Consider the following 23,538-nt stretch of genomic DNA (forward strand, 5'->3'; position numbering starts at 1 on the left):
GGGGGCGGTCCGTGACCGCCCCTGACACATTGTGCCGGGTGTCAGCTGTGATAATCAGCTGACACCCGGCCGCGATCAGCGGCGCTCACCACGTGGGCGCCGCTGATCGCGGTAGACGTACTATCCCGTCCCCGGTCATACGGGCCCGGGTACCGTGGACGGGATAGTACGTCTCATGTCAGGAAGGGGTTAAAGATGCCCCTTTTCTGGGGTGACTGGGGGCAGATTTCTTTAGCTGGGGGGCAAAAACAATGGTCCCTCTCTAGGCTATTAATATCTGCCCTCACTCACTAGCTTTCCCTCTCTGGCGGAGAAAATTGCTTGGGAGCCCACACAATATTTTTCCACGATGATGGCCTTAAATTTAACTCTTAGAGTTCCAAATTTTTCCTAACACAAACTACTAAATTGATTAAACACTGACATATCAATCGTTTTGATATGACATGTTTACTGTATGTAAACCATGTGTCATATGTTGGGACCGGGAATGATTATACTGAAGCCGTCAATTAATTTAGCGGCTATTATGCTATGAAGAACTCTATGAACTATAAATATATATGTGTGTCTCAATGACGTGTGTGTACGTATGTATGTGTGTGTGTATATACACTCACTGGCCACTTTATTAGGTACACCATGCTAGTAAGGGGTTGGACCCCCTTTTGCCTTCAGAACTGCCTCAATTCTTCGTGGCAGAGATTCAACAAGGTGCTGGAAGCATTCCTCAGAGATTTTGGACCATATTGACATGATGGCATCACACAGTTGGCGCAGATTTGTCGGCTGCACATCCCTGATGCGAATCTCCCGTTCCACCACATCCCAAAGATGCTCTATTGGATTGAGATCTGGTGACTGAGGAGGCCATTTGAGTACAGTAAACTCATTGTCATGTTCAAGAAACCAATCTGAGATGATTCGAGCTTTATGACATGGCGCATTATCCTGCTGAAAGTAGCCATCAGATGTTGGGTACATTGTGGTCATAAAGGGATGGACATGGTCAGCAACAATACTCAGGTAGGCTGTGGCGTTGCAACGATGCTCAATTGGTACCAAGGGGCCCAAAGAGTGCCCAGAAAAAATTCCCCACACCATGACACCACCACCACCAGCCTGAACCGTTGATACAAGGCAGGATGGATCCATGCTTTCATGTTGTTTACGCCAAATTCTGACCCTACCATCCGAATGTCGCAGCAGAAATCGAGACTCATCAGACCAGGCAACGTTTTTCCAATCTTCTACTGTCCAATTTCGATGAGCTTGTGCAAATTGTAGCCTCAGTTTCCTGTTCTTAGCTGAGAGGAGTGGTACCCAGTGTGGTCTTCTGCTGCTGTAGCCCATCTGCCTCAAAGTTCGACGCACTGTGCGTTCAGAGATGCTCTTCTGCCTACCTTGGTTGTAACGGGTGGCAATTTGAGTCACTGTTGCCTTTCTATCAGCTCGAACCAGTCTGCCCATTCTCCTTTGACCTCTGGCATCAACATGGCATTTCCGGCCACAGAACTGCCGCTCACTGGATTTTTTTCTTTTTCGGACCATTCTCTGTAAACCCTAGAGATGGTTGTGCGTGAAAATCCCAGTAGATCAGCAGTTTCTGAAATTCTCAGACCAGCCCTTCTGGCACCAACAATCATGCCACGTTCAAAGGCACTCAAATCACCTTTCTTCCCCATACTGATGCTCGGTTTGAACTGCAGGAGATTGTCTTGACCATGTCTACATGCCTAAATGCACTGAGTTGCCGCCATGTGATTGGCTGATTAGAAATTAAGTCTTAACACACAGTTGGACAGGTGTACCTAATAAAGTGGCCAGTGAGTGTATATATATATATATATATATATATGTGCACGTGTATTCTATGTGTATATATTTCTTTTGTGTTTTAACCTGTCAGGAGCATGCTCAGTTAAAAAAAAACGGATCCGTTGCCGGCATCCGTCATTTGACGGATGACATGTGATCCTGCGCCCTTAGGCTTTCATTCTAGCAAACGACGGACAGCGACAGATCTGTCACTGTCCGATTTTTCAATGGACAAAAAAAACGTTACTTTGTGCGTCGTGTCCGGCGGCCGGACAAAAAATTTTTCGACGGATCCGGCAAACGACAGACAAAATGTGAGGCCATCTGTCGCTAATACAAGTCTGAGAAAAAACGAATCCAGCGGTATCAGTTGCCGGATACGTTTTTTTTTTTCAAAAAACGACGGATGGCAAAAAACTGAAGTGTGAAAGGGGCTTAAACGGTAGAGACCCCCCCCCACACAAATTACCCCATTTTTTTTAAACTAAACCCCTTATGGAATGTATCTGAATGTGTGATGAGCACCTTGAAACCCCCAGGTGCTTCACAGTTTATAACGTATAGCTATGAAAATAAAAAATCACATTTACCCACAAAAATGTACTTTTAGCCCCAATTTTTTTTTTCACAAGGGTAGCTGGAGAAATTACATAACAACTTTTGTGGTCCATTTTCTTCTGAGTACGCATATACCCCATATGTGGGGGGAATACTATTTGAGCTCATGGCAGGTCTCGAAAGGGAAGTAGCATAGTTTGCCGACGCTATGTCGCATTTGGAGAGCCTCTGTTGTACCTAAACAGTGGAAACTCCCCACAAGTGACCTCTCAAAGATTTTATCCAGGGGTATAGTGAGCATTTTGAACCAACAGGTACTACACAGAATTTGATAACTTTAGGTTGCCATATTGAAAATTTTCATTTTTTGCACGAAATGTTGTTTTCAACCCAAATTTGTAATTTTCACCATGGATAATGGGAGAAAACGAACCCCATAATTTGTTGTGCAATTTGTCCAGAACGCGATTATACCCCATATGTGGTCAAAATCTTCTACTTGGGCACTTGACAGGACTAGGATGCATGTCGCATTTGAGAAGGGTTAAAAATGCAAGATTTGTATTTGCTGCAAATTTATCAGGTACAGAAGGGTTAATAGGTAAAACTAGACCCCAGAATTTATTGTGCAATTTCTCCTGAATGCGTTACTGCCTTATATGTTGTCAGAAATTACTGTTAAGTCACACGTCAGGGCTGAGAAGGTAGGAGCGCTATTTGGCTTTTGGAGCACAGATTTTGCTAGAATAGTTTGTGGGTGACATTTGTGTAGCCCCAAAAGTGCCAGAACAGCAGAAAAACCCCAAAAGTGACCCCAGGATAGAAATGTGCGCCTCTAAATGAGTTCATCTACTACAGTGACTTTTTTGTAACATCCACGACAGGCTTTTTTCTTGAGAATCGCAAATCTGCCAGTTAAGTGCCCATACTTTGTGTCTTTATACAGTGTAGGGCCCCCATATATTTTAGCGCCCCATACATTGTGCCCAGCTTGTGCTTCTGGCGATACGCACCCGTAAATTAAGTGCCTTCTCTTTATTACAATAATGCCAAACATATGGCTGCTTACTGTGGTTTAGGCACAGTGGGGCTCAAAAGGCAGGGAGTATTTGGATTTGGGGGGGCAGAATTCACTGGTGGGCGCCATGTCTCTTTTCCAGAATCTTTGTTCTACCAGTAACGAGGGATTCCCCGATAGTTCCAGTGACAGATGACGCACCTGAGTGGTGGCTTGTTTTGTGTGGGATAAACTTGAGTTTTTATTGGTAACATTTTGGAGTACATAACTTTTTTTTCATCACTTCCAGTATAAGACTGGATCACATTCTTCTTTTCTTCTCTGAACACTTATGTCTGGGTTTCCATATAAATCCCACGAAAATGTGATTCAGACAAAGGCCCAACAGAACTACCCACCATGAGGCAGATAGAGACCCTTCGTACTCCGTTTGGCGCCTGCTACTGTGGAATCCATCTTTTTAGGCGTGCAAAGGTCCAAAGTGGCTACATCTGCCTCATAAGTGAGTTTTTCTGTCCAGGGTATTCTATGAATCGGGGTTTGGGGGGAATTTGTACAGAAACCCTGACAAAAGAGCTCAGTGGAGAGTGCAGGATAAATGTGGGCTGAGACTTATTCCGATTTTTGGGAGGTAGAATGAACAAATAGACAGCAGTACAAGAATAGTTCTTATTTTTTATTTTTATGAGGTATGAGTGATAAGGCAAATTTATTCTTTGAGTCGGTGCGATTACAGCAATACCAGAGTTATATAGGGTTTTTTTAATGTTTTGCCGCTATCACACTGTAAAAATGATTTTTTATGAAAAGTTGGGTTTTTTGTCTCCATATTCTGAGAGCTGTAACTTTTTTTATTTTTTTGGTTAACAGGGCTGTATGAAGGCCTATTTTTTTGCGGGAAGAGTTACAGATTTTTTGGGTACCATTTTGGGGTACATAATATTTTTTTATCGCTTTTTATTCAGATTTTTCAGACACAGAATGAACAAAGCCCAGGGATTCCGTTATTATTTTCATTATTTTGCGCTGTTCACTGTGCGGTAAAAGTGATAAGCCCGTTTTTCTTCGGGTCGGTACAATTACAGCAGTACCAGATTTAAATTTAATTTTTTTAACAGACTAAAAATATTTTACAAAAATAAATTTGTTTTTACATTGCCATATTCTGAGAGCTGTAACTTTTCTTTGTTTTTTGTTTTTTTGCTGAATCAGTCATATTAGGGCTTGTTTTTTGTGGGATGATTTAGCGTTTTTATTTATACCATTTTTTTTTACATATGACTTTTTGATCACTTTTTATTCACTTTTTTGTGAGTCAGTATGATGAAAAAGTGACATTTTTGGTGTGTTTTTTATTATTTTCTTTTTACAGAGTTCACCAAACAGAATAAATAACATTCCAGTTATAGAGCGGGTCGTTCCGGATGTGGAGATACAAAGTATGTGTACTTTTTTTGTTTTATCACAAACACTGCGTTTTGAGTGGCAAAACGGATTTTAGTAATTTGTGTGCGCTTTTTTTTGTTTTGCTTTTTTACCTTTTTACATATTTTTTTAATTTTTTCACTTTTTTACTTGGTACCACTGTGGGACATGTATAATTTTCAGTTTGATCACTAGTCTCATACACTGCTGTCATGATAGACAGTCGTATTTAATGAGTTAATCGGCCCCAATCAGTCTCAAAACTGTCGGGCTGATACAGCAGGGTGTCAGCTGTCATGTACACTGCAGAGTCAGTGTATCAGAGACAGGAGCTGAGCACCAGGGTATCAGGATCGAGGTGACTGTGTCTTTTTTATCATGTGTATGGGATGTTTGGCTGTATATGGGGAGGCTATGGGGCCTTCATGACGGACATGGGGAGGCTGTGTGGTGCTCAAGCTGTATATAGGAGCCAAACGGGGCATATTGCCACATGAGAAATTTTGTAACTATGAGGTCATTTTTACCTATTTTCTCTTGTGAAAATGTGAAATCTGGGGTTAAAACAACATTATTGTGATAAAAATTATTTTTTTTTCTTCACTGCTCAGTAGTATAACATTTTGTGAAACGTGGTGTCAATATGGTCACTGCACCACTAGATGACTTCATTAAGAGCTGTAGTTTGTAAAATGGGGTCATTTATGGGGAGTTCTGCTGTTCTGGCACCTCAGGGGCTCTGCCAATGTGACATTGCACCCTCAAACAACTCCAGGTAAATCTGATCTTTAATATGTCGCTTCTTCCATTCTGAGCTTTTTACCATGCCTCAAAATTAAGTTTTTGACAACGTATAGAGTATTGGCATACTCAGGAACATTGTGTAACACATTTTGTGGTCCATTTTCTCCTAATGGCCTTTTTGAAAATTAAAAACTTGGGGCTAAAACAACATTTTAGTGGAAAAAATTAAATGTACCTTTTCATTTTCACAGCCCAATGTTATTCAATTATGTGAAATACCTGTGGGTTTAATATGCTCACTACACCCCTAGAAGAATTCTTTGAGATGTACTTTGAGGAGTCACTTGTTTTTTTTTTTCCTGTTTTAGAACCTTGCCGGTTCTCCGAATGCGACATGGCCATCCACAATCTATTCCAGAGAATTTTGCCCTCTGAAAATCAAATATCGCTCCTTCCCTTCCAAACATGAGTTTCTAACCACATATGATGGGGTATCTCTGTACTCAGAAGAAATTGCACAACAAATGATGTTGTCCATTTTCTCCTACTACCCATGTGAAAATGAAAAATTTAGGGCTAAAGCAACATTTTCATTGGAAAAAGGAACACTTTCATTTTTCCTTCCACATTGTTTTAATTTTTGCGTCAAAGGGGTTAATATAGTTCTTGAATGTTGTTTTGAGCACCTTGAGGGTGCAGTTTTTACAATGGTGTCACTTTTCTATATTTTTTGTCATATAAACCCCTCAAAGTCACTTCAAATGTGATTTGGTCCCTAAAAAAATAAGTGTACATTTTATTGGGAAAAAAATTGCTCATAAACTTTTAACCCTTCTAACTTCCTAACAAAAAAATCATGCTTACAAAAATTATGCTGATATAAAGTAGACATGTGGAAAATGTTATTTATTATCTATTTTGTGTGTTATAACTATCTGATTTAAGGGCATAAAAATTGTGAACATTTTCAAATTTTGTCACATTTTTTATATTTTCGTAAGTACATGCAAGTCATATCTACCAAATATTGCCACTATCGTCAAGTACAATATGTCACAGAAAAAAAAGATCACTTTGATATGACAAAGCGTTTCAGAGTAATTGCCTCCTAAAGTGATGCGTGTCAGATTTTAACCCCTTTACTCCCAAAAGTGGTTTGCATGTTAATTCCCAGGCCATTTTTTACAATTCTGACCACTGTCCCTTTATGAGGTAATAACTCTGGAATGCTTCCATGGATCCCGGGGATTCTGACACTGTTTTCTCGTGACATATTGTACTTCATGTTAGTGGTAAAATTTAATTCATATAACGTGCGTTTATTTGTGAAAAAAATGGAAATTTGGCGAAAATTTTAAAAATTTCGCAATTTTCCAACTTTGAATTTTTATGCCCTTAAATCACAGAGCTATGGCCTCAAAAAACTTAATAAATAACATTTCCCACATGTTTACTTTATATTAGCACAATTTGGGAACCAAAATTTTTTTTTTTTAGGAAGTTATAAGGGTTAAAAGTTGACCAGCGATTTCTCATTTTTACAACACCATTTTATTTTTACGGACCACATCACATTTGAAGTTACTTTGAGGAGTCTATATGATAGAAAATACCCAAAAGTGACCCCATTCTAAAAACTGCACCCCTCAAGGTGCTCAAAACCACATTCAAGAAGTTTATTAACCCTTCAGGTGCTTCACATGAATTTTTTGAATGTTTTAAAAAAATGAACATTTAACTTTTTTCACAAAAAAAATTACTTCAGGTTCAATTTTTTTATTTTACCAAGGGTAACAGGAGAAATTGGACAGGAAAGGTTATTGTGCAATTTGTCCTGAGCATGCCGATACCTGATATGTGGGGGGGGAACCACTGGGCGCATAGCAGAGCTCGGAAGGGAAGGAGCGCCGTTTGACTTTTTCACTGTAAATTTGGCTGGAATTCAGATTGGACGCCATGCCACGTTTGGAGAGCCCCTGATGTGCCTGAACAGTGGAAACCCCCCACAAGTGACCCCATCACTTTGAACCCCCAAGGGCTTCACAGAAGTTTATAACGTACAGCCGTACAATTAAGAAAAATATTTTTTCCAGAAAAATGATCTTTTCACCCCCAATTTTTATTTTCCCAAGAGTAACAGGACCCCAAAAGTTATTGTGCAATTTGTCCTGAGTACACTGATACCCCATATATGGGGGTAAACCACTATTTGGGCACATGGCAGAGCTCGGAAGGGAAGCAGCGCCATTTAACTTTTTTGGCTGGAATTGAGATCGTACGCCATGTCGCGTTTGGAAAGCCCCTGATGTGCCAAAACAGTGGAAACCCCCCAATTCTAACTCCAACCCTAGCCCTAACCCTAGCCCTAATAGGAAAATGGAAATAAATAAAAAAAAATTATTTTTCCCTAACTAAGGGGGTGATAAAGGGGGGTTTGATTTACTATATATGGCGTGTTTGTATTTTTGGCAGCTGTCATACGCTAAGAGACACTTTTTATTGTAAAAATAGTTTATGCATCACCACATTTTGAGAGCTACAATTTTTCCATATTTTGACCCACCGAGTCATGTGAGGTCTTATTTTTTGCGGGACGAGTTGACGTTTTTATTGGTACCATTTTCGGCCACGTGACATTTTTTAATCACTTTTTATTATGATTTTTGGGACGCAGAATGAACAAAAACCAGCGTTTCATGAATTTCTTTTGGGGGGCTGCGTTTACACCGTTCCGCGTGTGGTAAAATTGATAAAGCGGTTTTATTCTTCGGGTCAGTACGGTTACAGCGATACCTCATTTATGTCATTTTTTTATGTCTTGGCGGTTTTATGCAATGAAAACAATTTTATATAAAAAATAATTATTTTTGCATCGCTTTATTCTGCGAGCTATAACTTTTTTTATTTTTTCGCTGATGACGCTGTGTGGCGGCTCATTTTTTGCGGGACAAGATGACGTTTTCAGCCATGAATATTTATATGCGTCTTTTTAATCGCGCGTTATTGCACTTTTTGTTCAGCGGTATGATAATAAATCATTATTTTTTGCTTCGTTTTTTGTTTTTATTTTTTAAGGGGTTTGCTAAAGGGGTTAACTAATGGGACAGTTTTATAGGGTGGGTCATTACGGACGTGGCGATACCAAATATGCATATTTTTATTGTTTTTTTGTTTTGTTTTTTCAAAAAATGAATTTATTGGAATTTTTTTTTATTTAGCGATTTTTTTTTTTACATTTTTTTTTTTTAATTATTTTTACACTTTTTTTTTTTTACATTATAATGTCCCATGGGGGACATCACTGTCCTGTGACAGATCGCTGATCTGTCACATCACAGATCGCTGTGACAGATCAGCGATCTGTCACAGGCAGTGCTGCAGGCTTCCTCATGCCTGCGCTCTGCGGGCAGTGAGGAAGCCAGCTCCCTGCAGGCCCCCGAAGGTCCCCGTCGCCATATTGGATCCGGGGACCTGCAGGGAAGGCGACCCCCGCAGCGGCGCTGCACATCGCGCTGCTGTGGGGGTCGCAGGGAAGCACGGAGGGAGCCCCCTCCCTGACGATGCTTCCTTTAACCCCCGGTACACCGCGATCATGTTTGATCGCGGTGTGCCAGGGGTTAACGTACCGGGGGCGGTCCATGACCGCCCCTGGCACATTGTGCCGGGTGTCAGCTGTGATAATCAGCTGACACCCGGCCGTGATCAGCTGCGTTCCCCCGTGAGCGCAGCTGATCGCATTAGACGTACTATTCCCTCCTTGGGACTTAGGTCCCAGGTCACATGGATGGAATAGTACGTCTAATGTAGGAAAGGGGTTAAAGCTGAAGCTCAATCATTAGCGTAAAAAGTGGATCGGTCCTTAAGGGGTTAAAGGAAATCGGTGAGGTGAACTTTTTTTTCTAAGTAATCTGGGTACAGTATGATGTAGGAGTAGAGTCCCTAATTGCAGCAATTTGTCACTCACTAAGTTGTGTGGTTTCAATAAAACCAGTGTCATATCAGCTGGAGATAACTACAAGGCCAGTTGCCTCTTGCCATCTAGCCTTCCTGCTCTGTGTAAGGGTACCGTCACATTTAGCGATGCACCAGCGATCCCGACCACGATACGACCTGGTCAGGATCGCTGGTGCATCGCTAAATGGTCGCTAGTAAGCTGCCAAACAGGCAGATCTCAGCAGCGGCGGTCATTACTTACCTGTCAGACGCAGCGATGAAGACGTCCTCCCGCCCGCTTCCACGCGTCGCTCGTCGGCGCCAGCAGGAATTGGCCGATGAGAAACGGCCCAGGACGTTCTAACGCGATCAGCGATAGGCAGCGGGGGAGCCGGTCGGAGGTAAGTATCACACATAGCGATATCGCTAGCAATATCGCTGCTGCATCACAAAATCGGTGACGCTTAAGCGACATCGCTAGCGATCTCGCTTAGTGTGACGGGGCCTTAACCCCACTGCCACCTGATTAGCTGCTTTCTGTCAGTTTGCAGTGTACACAGAAAGCTGTCAATTAGTGGTTTGTGCAGTGTTATAAAGGGAACATCATTAAGAACACTGCTACATCTGCAGCAGAGAAAACCATTATTTTATCAAAAGTAAACCAGACCAGATATATTGCTATAATCAGGTTCTATCATGCTGCTCACAGGTTACATAGCAAAAAGTTGATAACATTCCTTTTAAGTTATAAAACTCGTTTCCATATCTTGTGCCACTGATTATGATGAAGACGTTTTATTTAAAAAAAAAATAAAAGAACCTAGACATATCCAATCATTAACTAGAGAAAAATACCCATAAGTCATATAGGCAAAAAACTGGATTAGATAAAATAATATTAGAATATTAGATAAACAACATAGAGCAGATAGGTATATATTGCCAATACATTTTTTTTTATTATGTCAGAGTAAAAAAAAAAGAATAACCATAGAACCAGTATAAACAAGGCAGCTGCAAACAGCATAATACAGAATGACACAAGCTCACAAGGCTTTAGATGAAAGTAATACCTACTATCCTTGGTGAATCAATGGGATATACTGATCCCTAATTAAATGCAAGTTAGACAATAGTGCACAGAGAAACAACACTTACATGTGAGGTCCCCGCCGCCCCAATGCACGTTTGGCTTCGTCTGGAGGCGTGTGTTGGGGAGGGGTGGACCAGGTCAGCGAATCAGAACTGAGAATCAGGAGGTATGTTCGGTCATATGAATTAGATGAAGGTAGAAAATCGCTCCCAGAGTAAACGGTGCATATATCACTGACGTCACTCACAGGAAGAGTACGGTTCAGTAGGCTCCCGGTGGCCAAAAGCTTAAACATCAGTGAGGTGAGAGAGCGAGGCATGTGTACCACTGGGGAGATAATCACAGATAAGCGTAGATTCTGTAAATATGATATATAATAAGATGAATATGACATTAATTAAAGGGAGTCTGTCACCCCATTTTAGCCCTATCAGCTGCCGGCACCACGATCAGGGGCTTATCTACAGCATTCTGTAATGCTGAAGATAAGCCCCCAATGTAACCTGAAAGATAAGAGAGTTAGATTATACTCACCCCGGTGTCCAGTCCGATGGGTGTCGCCGTCCCATCCGGCGCCTCCCATCTTCATACGATGTCCTCCTCCTTGCTTCTCCCTTGGTTCCTGCGCAGGCATACTTTATCTGCCCTATTGAGGGCAGAGCAGAGTACTGCAGGGCGCAGGCGGCGGACCTCTCTGACCTTTCTCGGCGCCTGTGCACTGCAGTACTTTACTCTGCCCTCAACAGGGCAGATAAAGTACGCCTGCGCAAGAGCCGAGGGAGAAGCGAGGATGAGGATATCATTATATGAAGATAGGAGGCGCCGGGCCGCGACACCCACCGCACCCGACTCCGCCCCCGGTGAGTATAATCTAACGTGTTTTTCTTATCTTTCAGGTTTCATGGGGGGCTTATCTATAGCTCTATAGAATGCTGTATATAAGCCCCTGATAGCGGTGGCCGCAGCTTATAGGTCGAAAATGGGGTGACAGATTCCCTTTAAGGAAGAAATCTGACAATGAGTATTAGAGGTCTGTGTACTGGACACATTAAGATGTCTTATGTGTACAAATGGCGTTATATTTAAGTAAATAATTGTAATAAAACTTATAGTTATACAAATTATTCCATGAGTTTATTTGTAAGGGGAAGATGTGAATAAAGGGCAAAAATTATTGAAATGATAAGTGATGAACAATACAAATGAACAGAGTTATATAAATATATGCTAAATAGTGCTAAAGAGGGAGAAGCATAAACCACTGACCAAAGGCACAGTGCTTACTTATAGTTTGAAGTGTACAAAGTGCAATGTGCTAAAGTACTTAAAGTGAGTATGTGCTTGAGGAGTATTGGACTCATAAATAGTTTGCATGATACTGGAAAAATCAGAATTAAAGTCGCACTAATAAAACAATGAGTAACTAATTAAATGGATAAAGGTTAAAAATAAAGTCAATGACCTTATATTAAAAATTCAAATTAATGATAATCCATACGGGGCTTGAGGATAGTCCAAAAGTCAAGATGAAAACCCCATCCAGATAGTGTTCAGGAATACTGCATGAAAAAAAAGTAGGAAACGCAAAGAGGACCAGAAAAGGCTCCACGGCCCGACAATAAGGTAAATACAATCTTGAACTGGAGCTATGACATTTCGTAGTAGTCCGGGCTTGAGAATAGTCCGAGGAGTCAATGAGGCAGGATGAAAAACCCCATCAAAATATCGATCTGAAAACAAGAAAACACGAACAAAACCACAGAAGATTCCACAGCGCGGTAATCAAGTAAATACAATCCTATATGGAAAGAACATGGACTATCATTAATTTGAATTTTTAATATATGTTCATTGGCTTTATTGATGGCAATTTATACTGTATTTACTCTCTGTATATCCAATCATTTGTTTTTTTACTTTCTGGACAGTAATGTGCACTTAAGTTCTAACCAAAGTATAAGACCTTTTAATTTTGGTACCTAATAAATGCAATATGACTTCACAGGTAACCAGTGAGAAGCTGTGCCTAGCCCACCAGGAACTACATTTCCAAGCCTCCACCTACTTATGCCTTCTGCAAAGCGTCAGGAATCACCTAATATTTCATGAAGAGTATCATGGCAAAGGGGAACGCTCTGTTGAAAAGGTGGCAGGTCTTGTGGGATTTAAAATTCCACTGCAACCTGGTGGAAAGAGCGGGGAAAGGTGAATTGCTGTTATCCTGACACTGCCTGAAATCCTAAACTGTAGTCAAATTGTTCTCAAAGGCTACAGTAAATTAAAAATTCTTGTTGGCATGCCAGTGAGTTTGTTGTTTTTTTCTTTGATAATTTTAACTGTTTTTACCAACCTTGTATATTTACTACTTTTGCACCTGGTACTGGAGGTGCATGGAAGCTTTGAAAGGTTCTAGGAAAATGACCAAAAAAATGTTAACTATACAGCTCACCCAAATCTAGTGTGCTTCACCACTTCTTGAGAACTCTGCTTACAGGCAGTGAAAACTCCAGTGTGTGGATCTCGCTTTCAGGATTCCAAGCAATACCATATTGCCATGGTGAATAGGGAAGACATAGTACCAGATAACAAATAAAAATATATACAGCTCTGGTAAAAAATTAAGAGACCACTGCACAATTTTATAAAAATCAGTTTCTCTACATGTCTGACAGCCATTCCATTTCAGTGTCAGTTGAATTCCAACCAGAGTACACCTCATTCTTGTGACGACCAAGGGAGGCAACGTCTGAGAGTGGACCGTCTGGATCGCGGAACTGGAGCTCCCAAGGTAAAGCGTGCCAGGTGGAGTCGACCCCTATACAGGGACCGTTAGGGGCAGACCCTCGGAAGACAGATACCGCGACAGCTAGAACCAAGAGGGGCGGCTCAAGGGACCAGAGAGCAACTGGCAGAACCAGAGCACAAGATGAACCGGAGATACAGGACGGGTCAGGAACACAGGACTGAGTGAGGAGTACAGGACGGAGTACGGAATACAGGACTGAGTGAGGAGTACAGGACTGGGTGAGGAGTACAGGACAGAGTACAGGACTGAGGATCGAGTAAAGGACGGAGTACGAAGTATAGGACTGAGTGAGGAGTACAGGACTGGGTGAGGAGTACAGGATGGAGTACGGAATACAGAACGAGGTGAGGCACGGTGTACAAAAGGAAGTTGTATTCAACTCGGCCAGAATACCGCAAGGAACAGCACATGATAATCGAGCGTCCCCACCATCTTGGAGACGCCTGATATACCATACGCTGCTTGATGATTGGGCGGCCAGAGCCTCTGGGCAGGCGCTGCAGGGTTAAGAAACCTGCAGAGCGCGTGCCCGCGGCCAAGGGCGCCTGCGCAGGACAGCCATGCGCCAGGAGGACTGGAGCAAGGAGGAAGCGGGCACAGCGCGGCGAGACATGGGCTGGTGAGTAGAGGCGGCGGCGGACCCTGCCGCTGACGTGACAGTACCCCCTTTAGGTCTCCCCCTCCTGAGATTGGACAAAAACTTCTTTAAAATAAGTGGAGCATTAACATTCTCTCTAGGTTCCCAGGACCTCTCCTCAGGACCAAAGCCCTTCCAATCAATAAGGAAGAAGGTTCGCCCCCAAACTCTTTTCATGGCTAGATTATCTCTTACTTCAAAGATGTTATCGGCCCCTACTGGCTGAGGGGATGGAGGTGGTACAGGGCGATACCCATTAAGAACAACAGGTTTAAGGAGCGAGACATGGAAGGCGTTAGGGACCCGGAGTGAAGCCGGCAACCTCAATTTATAAGCCATGTTGTTAATGCGTCCAAGAACCTCAAACAGACCGATGTACCGGGGACCCAGTTTGTAAGAAGGCATCTTTAGGCGGATATGCTTGGTCGAAAGCCAGACTTTGTCGCCAGGTTGGTATGGCGGAAGGTCCCTGCGTCTCTTGTCTGCATGTCTCTTAATCCGGATACTGGATTTTTCAAGTGCCTCTCTGGTCTCCCTCCAGACCTGAGAAAACTCAGAAGAGAGGGCATCCGCTGCGGGAACACCAGAAGGCGTGGAGAGACATAGCGGAACACCAGGGTTCTGGCCAGAAACCACAAAGAACGACGTTTTAGTGGTGGACTCATTAGGATGATTGTTATGGACGAACTCTGCCCATGGAGGGACACCCAGTTGTCTTGATGGGCATTAGAAAAGTGACGCAGGTAGGCTGCCGATACCTGATTGATCCGTTCCACTTGCCCATTGGACTGAGGATGATAGGCGGAGGAGAAATCCAGAGATATAGCCATGAGTTTGCTGAGTGCTCTCCAGAATCGGGAGGTAAACTGGACCCCTCGATCAGAGACAATTCGTTGAGGGAGTCCATGAAGTCTGAAGATCTGGTGGCTGAAGACCTTGGCCAACTCAGGTGCCGTAGGTAATCTGGGCAACGGGATAAAATGGGCCATCTTGGAGAAGCGATCGACCACTACTAGGATAGTAGTACACCCAGAAGAGCGAGGTAAATCAGTAATGAAGTCCATACCAATCTGTCGCCAAGGGGCCTCAGGGGGAGGCAGAGGGTGAAGCAGGCCGTACGGCTGACTCCTTGGTACTTTGTTCTGAGCACAAGTCGTGCAGGAGGCTACGAAATCTGTCAGATCTTGGCGGAGAGAAGGCCACCAATAGTAGCGAGAGAGGAGGCTGAGGGTTTTCTTGACCCCGACGTGACCCGCAATCTTGGAGGAGTGCCCCCAGTCTAGCACTTCCAACCTCTTATTCTGTGGGACAAAGGTCTTGCCTGGCGGAATGGGGGAGAGCGTTACGGGTGCCACGGTGATAACTTTGGCAGGTTCAATGATATATGAAGGAACCTCCTCAGTCTCAGGTGATTGCAAGGACCTGGATAGGGCGTCAGCCTTGGTATTCCTACACCCAGGCCGAAAATGGAGTTTGAAGTCAAAGCGGGAAAATTACAGCGACCACCTGGCTTGCCTGGAGTTGAGCCTTTGCGCAGACTGAAGATACGCCAAATTCTTGTGGTCCATGAAGATTATGAATGGATGGACCGTCCCCTCCAGAAGATACCGCCACTCCTCCAGAGCCATCTTAATGGCCAGTAATTCCCGATCTCCAATTGAATAGTTACATTCTGCGGGAGAGAATGATTTAGAGAAGAACCCACAAGGCACCAAGTGGCCAGAAGACGTCCGCTGGGAAAGGACCGCCCCTGCTCCGGTGGAGGACGCATTCACCTCTAGGATGAAGGGCCTATTAACTATCGGCCGGTGTAAAATCGGGGCTGTAGCAAAGGACCGTTTCAAAGCAAGAAAGGCCTCTGAAGGCCAGACATTTGCTTTTGTCCCTTTTTGGGTCAGAGCGGAGATGGGCTTGGTCACTGAAGAGAAGTGAGGGACGAACTGCCTGTAATAATTTGCAAAACCCAGGATCCGTTGGATGCTTTTACTCCGACCGGATGTGGCCATTTGAGTACCGCAGATAATTTCGTGGAGTCCATCTTCACCCCGGAGTCCGTGATAATATACCCTAAGAAGGGCAATGAAGTTTGCTCAAACATGCATTTCTCTAATTTAGCAGAGTCGGTTCTCCCGTAGGCGTTGCAGGACCAGCCAAACACTCCTCCTATGGGAGGATAAGTCAGGTGAAAAGACGAGGATGTCATCTAGATATACGATGACACATGAGTACAGCAGGTCTCTGAAGATCTCAGTAACGAACTCCTGGAATACCGCCGGGGCATTGCAGAGACCAAAAGGCATGACCAAATACTCGTAATGGCCGTCCCGAGTATTGAAGGCTGTCTTCCACTCGTCCCCGGCACGGATTCGGATCAAGTTATAGGCTCCCCGCAGATCCAACTTGGTAAAGATCCGGGCCCTCTCAAACGGTCAGAGTTCAGGAATTAGCGGGAGAAGATGCCTATTTTTGACTGTGATACTGTTCAAGCCTCGGTAGTCAATACACGGCCAAAGGGATCCATCTTTCTTCCGAAGGAAGAAAAACCCTGCTCCAGCAGGAGAAGATGACTTCCGAATAAAACCCCAGGCCAAGTTTTCCCGGATGTACTCAGACACGACCGAGGTCTCCACTGGAGACAGTGGATAAGTTCTCCCCCTTGGGGGAGTAGGTCCCGGAATCAACTCGATTGGGCAATCGTAGGACCGATGTGGTGGCAGGGTCTCTGCCTCTTTCTTGCTGAAGACATCGGCGTACAAATGATAAGCCGTGGGAAGCCCAGGAAGATCGGTAGGAGCGTGCAGTGATCCAGGACGAGGTACCGACAACAAACAATGTTCATGGCAGGAGTGTCCCCAGCATAGGATCTCCCCAGAGTGCCAGTCCAGAATGGGTTCATGTAAGCGTAGCCATGGTAGGCCGAGGAGCACAGCATGGGACAATTTAGGCAGGATGTAAAAGGCGATCTTTTCCCAGTGAAGAGCTCCAACTTGTAACTCCACCTCAACAGTGACCATGGTGATGGGTGCAGGTAGCGGTTTGCCATCCACAGAGGCGATTGTGCCTGGAGTTTCTAGAGTAACCACCGGAATCCGGAACTGGTCCACTTCCTTGAGCCAGATGAAATTACCAGCTGCACACGAGTCCACATATGCCTCCACAGATCTACGCTCCCGACCTAAAACAATTAGAGCCAAAATGGTAATGGGCAGAGAGGAATCAGTATCACCTAGGGAGGCCTCTCTTACCTGGCCTAGGTTGAGGTGTTTCCCGGCCTCTGGGCAAGTACGCACAAAATGATTGGCCCCGCAGTAAAGGCATAGCCCCTGCGTCCTTCTCTCCCTGCGACGTTGCTCGGACAACTTTACTCGGTCCACCTGCATGGGCTAAGGAGCGGAATTACTAGGAGATGCTGGGGAGCAGGGAATGGGTGTCTCCTCTCCCTATCTGACTCTCGGGAGCATTCTTGAAACCGTAAATCTATACAGGTGGTTAGGGATATGAGATCCTCCAGGGTGGTTGGAGTGTCTCGGCCGGCAAGCTCATCTTTTATTTTTCCCGAGAGTCCCCTCCAAAAGGCCCCAACCAAGGCCTCATTATTCCACCCTAGCTCAGAGGATAGTGTCCAGAAGCCGATGGCATACTGTCCTACGGTGAGAGATCCCTGATGGAGGTTGAAAAGAGCCTCAGTGGTAGAGGCCACGCGACCAGGCTCGTCAAATACCCTGCGGAAAGTATCCAGGAAGTTCTGTATGTTAGATACCACCAGGTCATCTCTCTCCCACAGGGGATTCACCCAAGCTAAGGCCTCCCCCTCAAAATGGGACACAATAAACGCTAATCTGGCTCGATCAGAGGGGTATTGCTGGGGCAGGAGCTCAAAGTGTAACCAGCACTGATTTAAAAACCCCCGACATAACTTGGGGTCGCCGCTATACCTGGGAGGCTTCCCTAAGTGTGGTGGCGGGTGAGATACGGGGTCCCGAGGTAGAGCTGAAGCGGCAGCAGAGGACTGAAGAGACAGAAGTCGGTCATCAACGGACGCCATGTAACTCAGAATGTGGGACTGGGCATCACGCTACTGCGTGAGCTCCTGCTGGAGCCCAGCTAGCAACGGGGCGTTCCCTGGGTCAGCAGTTTGTTAGGGGGGAAAGCTGGGTGTCCGTGGATTTCATGAAGGACATTATTCTAGTCTGGTTCTCCCGCAAAAAGAGCAATTCTTTCTGCGTGGCCGCCGAGGCACTAGCGGGGTCCATGGCCAGATTATGCTGTGACGACCAAAGGAGGCAACGTCCGAGAGTGGAACCTCTGGATCGGAGAACTGGAGCTCCCAAGGGCGAGCGCGCCAGGTGGAGCCGACCCCTATACAGGGACCATTAGTGGCAGACCCTCGGAAGACAGATACCACGACAGCTAGAACCAAGTGGGGCGGCTCAAGGGACCAGAGCACAAGATGAACCGGAGACACAGGACGGGTCAGGAACACAGGGCAGAGTATAGGACTGAGTGAGGAGTACATGACGGAGCACGGAGTACATGACGGAGCACGGAGTACAGGACTGAGCACGGAGTACAGGACTGAGCACGGAGTACAGGACTGAGCACGGAGTACAGGACTGAGCACGGAGTACAGGATGGATTACGGAGTACAGGACTGGGTGAGGAGTACAGGACTGGGTGAGGAGTACAGGACTGAGTATGGAGTACAGGACTGAGTATGGAGTACAGGACTGAGTATGGAGTACAGGACTGAGTATGGAGTACAGGACTGAGTACGGAGTACAGGACGGAGTACGAAGTACAGGACTGAGTGAGGAGTACAGGACGGAGTACGGAATACAGAACGAGGTGAGGCACGGGGTACAAAAGGAAGTTGTAGGGAAGCCCCCTACAATTCGGCCAGAATACCGCAAGGAACAGCACACGATAATCAGGCGTCCCCACCATCTTGGAGACGCCTGATATACCATACGCTGCTGGATGATTGGGTGGCCAGGGCCTCTGGGCGGGCGCTGCAGGGTTAAGAAACCTGCAGAGCGCGAACCCGCGGTCTAGGGCGCCTGCGCAGGATAGCCACGTGCTGGGAGGACGGTAGCAAGGAGAAGGCGGGCACAGCGCGGCAAGACATGGGCTGGTTAGTAGAGGCGGCGGCGGACCCCTCTGTTGCTGGAACGGCGGCGGCCACCGCCGCCGACGTGACAATTCTACTTAATGTGCTTCTGATTAGGTGATCATCTGAACCAAATATTACTTAGCGAAGGAAAGTATAAAAAAAAAACTGCTGTGGTGTTCACAATCCTCTTGCAATAGGACAAGCTGGATGGTAATACAAGTGCTAGTAATATCCCAAAAGTAATAGGAATTAAAAAATAACTTTTAACCATGCCAAAGGAGTTGAAAAGAAAAGTCTTGAGTGAGGAAAAGAAGGGCTCAATTGTGGCTTTACTAGCAGAGGAATACAGTGAGCATCATGTTACCTCCATCATCAAAATTTCTAAGACTGCCGTCCATTACAACAAGGTCAAGCAGCAGACATTGGGGACAACAAAGCTAGAGGGCAAAAAGGACTCTCCACAGACCGGGATGACAGTCATCTTATTCAAATCTCACTCAGCAACCGCAGGATGACATCATGTGACCTGCAAAAGGAATGACAAATGGCAGCTGGGGTGAAGTGCATGGCAAGAACAGTTCGTAACAGGCTCCTATAGGCAGGGCTCAAGACATGTAAAGCTAGAAGAACGCCTTTCCTCAATGAGAAGCAAAGGAGAGCCAGGCTGAAGTTTGCCAAAGACCATAAGGATTGGACCATAGAGGACTGGAGTAAGGTAACCTTCTCTGTTGAGTCTAATTTTCAGCTTTGCCCAACACCTGGTCATCTAATGGTTAGATGGAGACATGGAGAGGTGTACAAGCCACAGTGTCTTGCACCCACTGTGAAATTTGGTGAAGGATCGGTGATGTTCTGGAGATGCTTCAGCAAGGCTGGAATTTGGCAGGTTAATGTTTGCGACGGACATATGAATGAAGCCGCATACAAGGTTATCCTGGAAAAACTGTTGATGCCTTCTGCTCAGGAAATGTTCCCCAACTCTGAGGACTTGTTTTTCCAGCAGGACAATGCGCCATGCCACACAGCTAGGTCAATCAATGTGTGGATGAAGGAGCACCACATCAAATCCCTGCCATGGCCAGCCTAATCTCCAGACCTGAACTGCATTGAAAACCTCTGGAATGTAATCAAGAGGAAAATGGATAGTCACAAGCCATCAAAGAAGAACTGCTTAAATTTTTGTACCAGGAGTGGCATAAGGTCACCCAAAAGCAGTGTGAAAGACTGGGGGAAAGAATGCCAAGACACATGAAAGCTGTGATTAAAAATCATGGTTATTCCACAAAAAAGAAAAAATGGGCAAATAGCCCTAGCCGCTAGCTCAATACCACCACCGAAGCATGGAACTTAATCCAGACCTAGACGTGCAGCAACGGGAAAAGAGAGGCGTTCCAACTTCTAAAATGAATCCCTTTATCTGTTCATTCGCTAGACACTTGGTAAACAGATGTACTCCTCTTATTACAGTGGATGTGTTAACACGGCATTGAGGTAACCAGCAACGCTTTTTGACCCTACAATGGGTCTTTGTCACAGCTGAATACTGATTGTTACCCATAATACTTATAGCTTACATGGACCAATGAATCTATTAGAAATTATCACATAATCTTTTTCAGAAAGGTCCTGACTAAATGTGTATATAACACGTCATGCTATAGTTATTTATCAATATGTTTAACCATTGTAACATGAAAAATAAGAATAAAAGTATATACACATAGACAAACATTTAGAGAAATAAGAATAACATAATAGTGATATATTATTTAATTTCTTTTATTCAAACCCTTAGGGTGTCTCATATCCAAATTAAACATCCAGAATGCCTCCCTAGTTAGAAGGCGTCTTTTAGTATCTCCTCCCCATTTACGGTTTTTCAAATGTTCAATACCAGTAATCTGCAGCGATTTCATATCACCTTTATGATGTGTGATAAAATGCATTGAGGCCATAGATATATTTTCAGGTCATCCACCTGACAGCACCATGGAGGACGTCCTTCTTACCCTCAGTGGGACAGAAAACAATGAGAGGTTAAAAGGACCCTCCCCTACCACCCTTCAGTGTTTTTTCCTCTCCCACTGTGGATAGGATCGACGAGAAAAACTCCGGCCGCTCCAAGCAGACTGTGAGAATCGGGGGGCCCAGCCTTACCCTTCCCACCCCGTGAAGTCTGCAGCTGACACCCAACCGGAGGGTCCCTCAGCATACCTCAGTGCAGCGCTGCTCCTGAGGAAGGGGTTGCTTCCCTCTGACAGGGGCTCTCGACCTGGCACGCTTGCCTCAGATGCCTCCAGGTCTGCCTCTGAATACCGGAAGCAGGGTCCATCAAGCGGGTCCCGGAGGAAACAGCATTACCGGGGGCGTCTCAGCGTGACCAGCTCCAGGCTGCGTCACGCTTCACTTCCGGGTCAGGGGTAGCGTCTCTCTCCCCGGGGGGAGGGTGAACTTCCAGAGTGAGGCTGGCAACACAGCGTTCGCAGAGGAAAGACATCGCCAGGATATAAGAGGTAACGGGGATCCAGGGTCTTGTCGGCAGGCCCAGACATGGGTTTTTCCTTGGTCCCAGCATGGTTGAGGGAGCAGAAATGAACTCGGAGAGCCAGGGGCATGTGAGTACCGGGCCACAGTTCCCCACATAGGGAAGGAGCCTAGGGCCATGACACATGCTAGAATCCACAGGGCATATACATTGTGTTTTCCAGGGGGGAGCATCCACCTCAACAGTGGCAAAAAAGGATGAAAAGAAGCCGGGGAAAGGTAAAAAGTGTCCGGTCTGCAGTAAAAAACTATCAGACACTTGGCACAAACCCCTCTGTAAAACATGCACTGGCCGGATCACAGAGGAAGAGCAAGCTGCCCTTAAGTCAAACATGAGATCCATTATAAGGCAGGAGGTGCAGGCTTCAGTAGCGGATCTCGTATGCCCCCAGGCCATCCAGGCAGACACCCAGGGATCCCGGAAGAGACCGAGAGAGTCGGTTACATCTTCCGAAGAGAACCTCCGTATCTGACCCAGAGGAAGGGGGGGTCAAATATGGATCCTCCAGAGAGAGGAAAAAGATTTGTTTTCCTCAGCTGACACTGAGGAGCTTCTCAGGGCAATAAGGCACACCATGCAGATAGAGGAGCCTCCTAAAACCCTCTGTACAGGATGAGATGTTTGGGGGACTGCATTCACAGACATCTATGGTTTTTCCTGTAAACCCTCATATTCAGTCCATGATTCTGGAAGAATGGGAGGAGGTAGAAAAAAAGACTCACGATCCCCAGAGACTTTAGGCTACGACTACCATTTGACATGGAGGAGGTCAAGATATGGCAAGAGGTCCCTAGGATAGACATCCCGGTGGTGAAGGTCTCTAAGAGAACGGTTATTCCTTTCAAGGACTCTAACCTGAAGGAGCCTATGGACCAGAAAGCCGAGGGTCTCCTTAAAAAAACATAGGAAGCCTCGGCAGCCATAATACGCGTAAATATCGCAGCGACATCGGTAGCACGCTCCATGCACCTGTGGGTAGATGACTTAGAGGAGCACTTAACAGCTAAGACCCCTAGGGAATCGATTCTAAGATCCATCCCCCTGTTAAAATTAGCTGCGTGATCCCTGGCTGATGCATCCGCAGAGTCAATGCGATTCGCAGCGAGAAATCAATCCCTGTCCAACGCAGCTCGAAGAGCCATTTGGCTAAAGAGCTGGTCGGGGGACACACAATCAAATAACAAGCTCTGTTCCATCCCTTTCTCGGGAAAAGATATTCGGGCCTGTCGTAGACGACATTCTAGAGAAGACATCTGATGAGAAGAAGGGGTTTCCCGAGGAAAAGCGTAAAAAATACCAGCCTTTTCGGAGGCCCCATCATAACCAGAGATCAGACTATAGGGGGAAAGGGAAGTCGGGAAGATGGAGCTATCCCAAGGGGGGAGAAGGCAGAGGAAGGAATAGAGATTCTATCGTCTCAGGCTCAGTATCAGGCTCTCGGAAAAAATGACGCCATCAGGGTGGGGGGACGGCTGACCAGGTTCCTGGAGAGTTGACAAAAGATTTCCACGAGTCCGTGGATTCTTCAGGTTATAGCCCAGGGATACAAGATACAGTTCAAGGACCGCCCACCAGAAAGATTCCTCGTAATCAGTTCCCCTATATCTTCAGCCTCCCTCATATGGTCAGACATTCAGGACCTCCTAAAAATGGCAGCAATCAGTCCAGTTCCTATTCAAGAAGAGGGCAGGTGTAATTACTCAAGCCTCTTCTCGATAATAAAACCTTCAGGGGAATCAAGGGCGATAATAAATCTCAAGCCCTTGAACAGATGGTTGAGATAAAAAAAAATTCAAGATGGAGTCCATAAGATCCACAAAATACCCCTCTTAGGCAAGGACGTGGTAATGT

General features: G+C 45.2%; 1 protein-coding gene across 4 annotated transcripts in view; it reads left to right on the forward strand.

The window, feature by feature from the left end:
• Window positions 1–23,538, forward strand: part of FMC1 (formation of mitochondrial complex V assembly factor 1 homolog) — a 117,135-nt gene that overhangs the window by 35,210 nt on the left and 58,387 nt on the right. Inside the window, exon 2 of one of the 4 annotated variants that reach the window (XR_012226435.1) lies at window positions 12,595–12,721. The exons of 1 other annotated variant lie outside the window; for it this stretch is intronic. Coding sequence is in view for 2 of the 3 variants with exons in the window: in XM_073557982.1 (XP_073414083.1) it covers window positions 12,595–12,798 (204 nt within the window). In the remaining variant the exon portion in view is untranslated. Of the gene's footprint in view, window positions 1–4,766; window positions 4,834–12,594; window positions 12,892–23,538 lie in introns of those variants that run through there. 2 more of the 4 variants (XM_073557982.1, XM_073557983.1) reach the window with 2 other exon arrangements.

The sequence above is a fragment of the Dendrobates tinctorius genome, unplaced genomic scaffold, assembly GCF_039654945.1.
Source record: "Dendrobates tinctorius isolate UK_male_01 unplaced genomic scaffold, ASM3965494v1 ptg000012l, whole genome shotgun sequence".
Classification (NCBI taxonomy): domain Eukaryota; kingdom Metazoa; phylum Chordata; class Amphibia; order Anura; family Dendrobatidae; genus Dendrobates; species Dendrobates tinctorius.